This window comes from Humulus lupulus, chromosome 6, assembly GCF_963169125.1.
Source record: "Humulus lupulus chromosome 6, drHumLupu1.1, whole genome shotgun sequence".
Lineage (NCBI taxonomy): Eukaryota > Viridiplantae > Streptophyta > Magnoliopsida > Rosales > Cannabaceae > Humulus > Humulus lupulus.
The window spans coordinates 66,207,336-66,212,212 of NC_084798.1; the positions used below are offsets into that span (position 1 = coordinate 66,207,336).

The 4,877-nt window shown below is 37.0% G+C and overlaps 1 protein-coding gene across 1 annotated transcript; it reads left to right on the forward strand.

Annotated features, from left to right (window-relative positions):
* The first annotated feature begins 2,382 nt into the window (after positions 1-2,382).
* On the forward strand, positions 2,383-4,596 carry LOC133785171 (uncharacterized). The gene is made up of 4 exons (XM_062224427.1): positions 2,383-3,260; positions 3,448-3,841; positions 3,934-4,273; positions 4,394-4,596. The coding sequence occupies exons 1-4, from the start codon at positions 2,383-2,385 to the stop codon at positions 4,594-4,596; spliced, it is 1,815 nt and encodes a 604-aa protein (XP_062080411.1).
* The last annotated feature ends 281 nt before the right edge of the window (positions 4,597-4,877 follow it).

The following is a 4,877-nucleotide window of genomic DNA, read 5'->3' on the forward strand; positions in this document are numbered from 1 at the left end:
TTCTCATTCGATGAGTACTTGGCAAGAATCTTCTGTGACCAACGTAAGATGTCTTACCGATCACTCGAATGGAAGTTGTGTCCTCATTACACGTAGGACAAGCTTTGAATCCCTGACCACTCCATCCAGACAAACTACTGCGAGCTGGAAAATCGTTCACTGTCCACAAAAGGGTTGCCCGCATCTTGAACATCTTGTTGGTCATACTATCTCTTGTATCAACTCCGTTAACCCACAGATCCTTTAACTTATCCATCAATGGTCTTAGAAATACATCCATGTCCTTACCGGGTGATTTTGGCCTAGGAATAAGGAGGGTCAACATGAAATAATTGTCTTTCATGCACAACCAAGGTGGCAGATTATAGTTTGCCAACACCACAGGCCACATGTTGTATGCAAGGTTCATGTTGCCAAATGGATTAAATCCATCAGCAGCTAAGCCCAGACAAACATTTCTGGGATCCCTTGAAAAATCAGGATGCTTGGCATCAAAGTCCTTCCACGCAGAGCCGTCCACCGGGTGTCGCATCACCCCTTCATCTTTTGATTTCCCGGCGTGATGCCATATCATGTGTTTTGCTGTAATCCTTGAACTGTATAATCTTTTCAACCGAGGACTCAACGGAAAGTAACACATCACCTTGTGTGGCACTTTTTTTCCTTTCGTCATTTTGGAAGTAATCCATCTACTACTTCCGCATACTGGACATGTCTCTTTAGATGCATGCTCATTGTAAAAGAAGCAGCAATCATACTGACACACATGAATGGACTCGTATCCCAACCCTAATTTTTTTAATCTCTTTTTCGCCTCGTAGTACGATCCAGGGATTTTGTTTTCCTTAGGAAATGCAAGCTTTAACAACTTCAGCAATTCATCAAATATGTTGTTAGGCATCTTCCCTCTAACTTTTAAATGCAATAACTTTCCTAAACAGTTCAGGGATGAAATCCAATCACATCCAGGATACAACTCGGCTTCAATCTCCTCAAATAACTCGTCATAATACTGACTCCCACCGGGATCCCTTTCTACTTCCTCAGTTGTCGGTAAAAGGAAGTCTTCAACAACGTGAATCATCTCATCGTCTTCATTCTCATCAACCACCTCATCAGCAACAATTTCTTCCACCTCACCATGAAAAATCCACTTATCATAAGCTTGATGAAAACCCTATCGAATACGTGTGCCCAAACTACATCTAAAGATTCAAATCTATTATTATTGCATCTCACACACGGTCACCTAATTCTTCCATCAGAATCTTTATGTTCCGACGCCATCCTCAAAAAAGCTTGCAGACCATTCCAATATTCTTGACAACCACGATTTCTCAATGTTGTCCAAGTCTTGTCAATCGCCATCTAAAGTGTTATAAGAGTGTGAGTTTTAGTAATGTGAATAGAAATGGATAACAAAGGAGATTTGGTATCATTTTTGAAATCTTATGCAATATTATAATATCTTATGCTATTTTATGATGTTTTATTAGATAATGTTATTTATAAACAAATTAATTTTTTTTCCTAGACTAATTTATTATTTATTCATAATTTTTAAATATAATTATCAATTTCTATATTAAAAATTATTAAATTATTAAAAATCAATCAAAAAATAAATTATTATTTATATAATTATTTATTCTTAATTTTTTATACTTTTATTAAATATAATTATCAATTTCTATATTCATGTAATTTATAACTATTTAATATTAGATAATGTTATTCAATAAACAAATTAAATTATATAATTTAATTAGATATTATTTAATTAATTAAATTAATAAAAAATAATTAAAAATAAATTATTATTTATTCATAATTTTTTAAAATTTTATTAAATATAATTATCAATTTTTATATTCATGTAATTTATATTAAACAATGTTATTCAATAAACAAATTAAATTGCCTCAAGTGAAGCAGCTGTTGTGACTGTAACCTCTGCTACTTCTCAGGATGCCTTAAATTCGTGTGATATAGCTGCTGTAATTGTAAACAAGTCAGCTAATGGTAATGTAGGTAAAGTAGCTAAGCATGTTACTGCTAGTAAAACAGGGGTGGCAAAGGACACTGGAACGGGAGGTGAGTGGATAACGCCAAGAAGGAGAGGAACCAAGACCAATTCTATCCAGCCTTCTAAAGTTTTAAATCGAAATGGATATGCTGCGCTCCAAGAGCCAGGGGATGGGAATTTGGCTATCAATTCTAACTCTAGTCAATATGGAGAAGTGCAACATCCTTAGTTGGAATGTTCGGGGTATGAATAAAGGTAATAAACAGAGAGATATTCGCGACTTGTGTCGATTGAATAATATTGGTTTTGGGGCGCTCTTTGAGACCAAATTCCGCCATGAGAAAACAGGAAGAATAATGAGTAATAGTTTTCCCAACTGGGATTATTACTCGAGTAGTGTGATATCGTACATAATATTGCTTATATGGCAATCGAAGTTTGTGAAAGTTCAGATTCTTGGTGAAGATACTCAATTTGTGCATTGTAAAATCAGAGTTTCTGGTCATGTAACAGAGTTCTTTTTAACTGCTGTGTATGGCTCAAACTCTATTTTGGACAGGAAAATTTTGTGGGATAAGCTCGCTGGGTTAGGGTATTTGAATCTTCCTTGGATTGTTTTAGGAGATTTCAATGCTATGTTTAGCTATCAAGACAGGAATGGAGGTAGACCCATAACTGCAAAGGAGGTTTATGATGCTCAAAATTGGCTATCTTTAGGCCAATTAGATGAATTTCGCTGTGCTGGTTCCTCTTACACCTGGTCTAATAAGCATGAAATAGGGGACCGAATATACTCAAAATTGGATAGGGTCTTTACTAATGAGAAATGGTTGTATCTCTTCCCTAACATAGAAGGAATTTGTAAATGGGATAGTATTTCAGATCATAGTTACTGTGTAATCAAGAACCAAGTTATAGGGAATATTGGTATTAAGCTTTTTAGGTTCTTTGACTGTTGGATGTTCCATAGTATGTTTAAAGATGTTGTTCTTAATAGTTGGAACAAAGTTACTTCTAAAGCAGGCCTTGCTAGTATTATCCTAAAGCTATATAGGGTGAAACACATGTTAAAGAAATTCAGCAAAAAGGAAGTGGGTGACATTCCTTACAGCTATCAGGTAGCTAAGGAAAGCTTCAATTTGGCCCAAGGTGCCTTAGCTAATGACCCTCTCAATACAATGCACCAGTTAAATGAACAGATCAAGCTTCAAGAGTTTATCCAAGCTAGGAAGAGGTATGTTAGTTTCCTCCAACAAACCAGTAAGATAACTTGGCTGCAATTTAATGATGAAAACTCCCACTACTTTCATGCAATCATGAAAAAAGAGGAGGGCTGAGAATAGAATTACTTCATTTGTGGTAAATGAGGAGGTGATTGATGATTATGATAAGGTGGTAGAGCATTATTTTAATCATTTCAGGAACTTCATGGGGAAGAAGATTTCGGCCATTAAAAGGATTGATACCAATAGCCTGAGTTTTGGTGAAAAACTCTCTGTTCCGCAGCAGGTCAAATTGATCAGGCCTTTCACTAAGGATGATGTAAAAGAAGCTCTGTTTGGCATTCACTCCATTAAGAGCCCAGGTCCGGATGGGTTTGGTGCAGGTTTTTTCAAAGGCCTTTGGAATGAGATAGGAAATGACATAAGTATGGCAGTGTTAAAAAAATTTCATGATGGTGTTCTGCCCAGCGGGCTTAATGAGAGTGTTATCTCCCTCATTCCGAGACTGAATCCCCTAAAAAAGCAGCAGATTATAGACCTATTGCTTGCTGCAATACGCTCTATAAATGCATCTCTAAAATGTTGTGTTCTCGTTTGTCTGAAGTTCTTCCTTTTTTGATCCACAGTAATCAAGGGGCTTTCATCAAAAATCGTCTCCTGGCTCATAATATTCTTATTTTTCAGGACTTGCTCAAGGGTTATACGAGGAAAGACATCTCAGCTAGATGCATCATGAAGATTGACCTCAGTAAAGCCTATGATACAGTTGATTGGCAGTTTGTGGCTGACCTGCTCAAGGGTCTTTGTTTCCCCTCGAGGTTCATACATTGGGTGTTGGTCTGTTTAAAGGGAACCTCTTATTCATTGATGATCAATGGTCGGCTTCATGGCACCTTTAGAGGGGAAAAGGGTCTTAGACAAGGAGATCTGATATCTCCTCTTTTATTTGTTTTGATTATGGAGTATTTGACTCGGCTTCTACTTCAGACTTCTAGACAAAAAGGTTTTGGTTTCCATCCCTTATGTAAGCATGTAAATCTTGTCAATCTCTGTTTTGCAGACGATTTAGTTATTTCTTGAAAGGGTAATGTGAAATCAATGAGACTCACACAGTCTGCTATTGATAGCTTTTATGCCACAACAGGCCTCTCAATCAACAACACTAAGTCTCATATATACTTTGGAGGCATGAAAGACGATTGTAAATCTCAACTTTTGGAGATTACTCAAATGGAAGAAGGCTCTTTTCCACTTAAGTATCTTGGAATTCACCTAAGACCAACAAAATGGAGAGCTGCAGACTGTGGGGAAATCATTGAAAAAATTCAGCGGAACCTCCATTCCTGAGCTAGCCGGAATCTTTCTTTTGCGGGCCGAGCCCAACTCATTCATTCAGTCCTTCTTGGAATTAGGAATTTCTGGATGATTATCTTCATCCTTCCTCAGAAAGTTGTTGCTGTCATAGATAAAAGCTGCAGAGATTTTCTTTGGGGGTTGAAAGGGAACCGTAGCAAACTCCACCTCACTTCTTGGGAGCAAGTCTATCTTCCCAAAAAGTATGGAGGAGTTGGATTCTTTGAGGGCAGGAAGTGGAATATTACGTTGATGGCCAGGTACATTTGGGCTAT

Bases quoted from the DNA above. Each gene is read 5' to 3' on its own strand.
- LOC133785171 (XM_062224427.1), top strand. From the start codon at position 2,383: ATGAGTAATAGTTTTCCCAACTGGGATTATTACTCGAGTAGTGTGATA. The intron at 3,261-3,447 runs GTATGTTAGTTT...TAATCATTTCAG, and splicing joins TTTATCCAAGCTAGGAAGAG to GAACTTCATGGGGAAGAAGA. The intron at 4,274-4,393 runs GTAAGCATGTAA...ATGCCACAACAG, and splicing joins TTTTGGTTTCCATCCCTTAT to GCCTCTCAATCAACAACACT.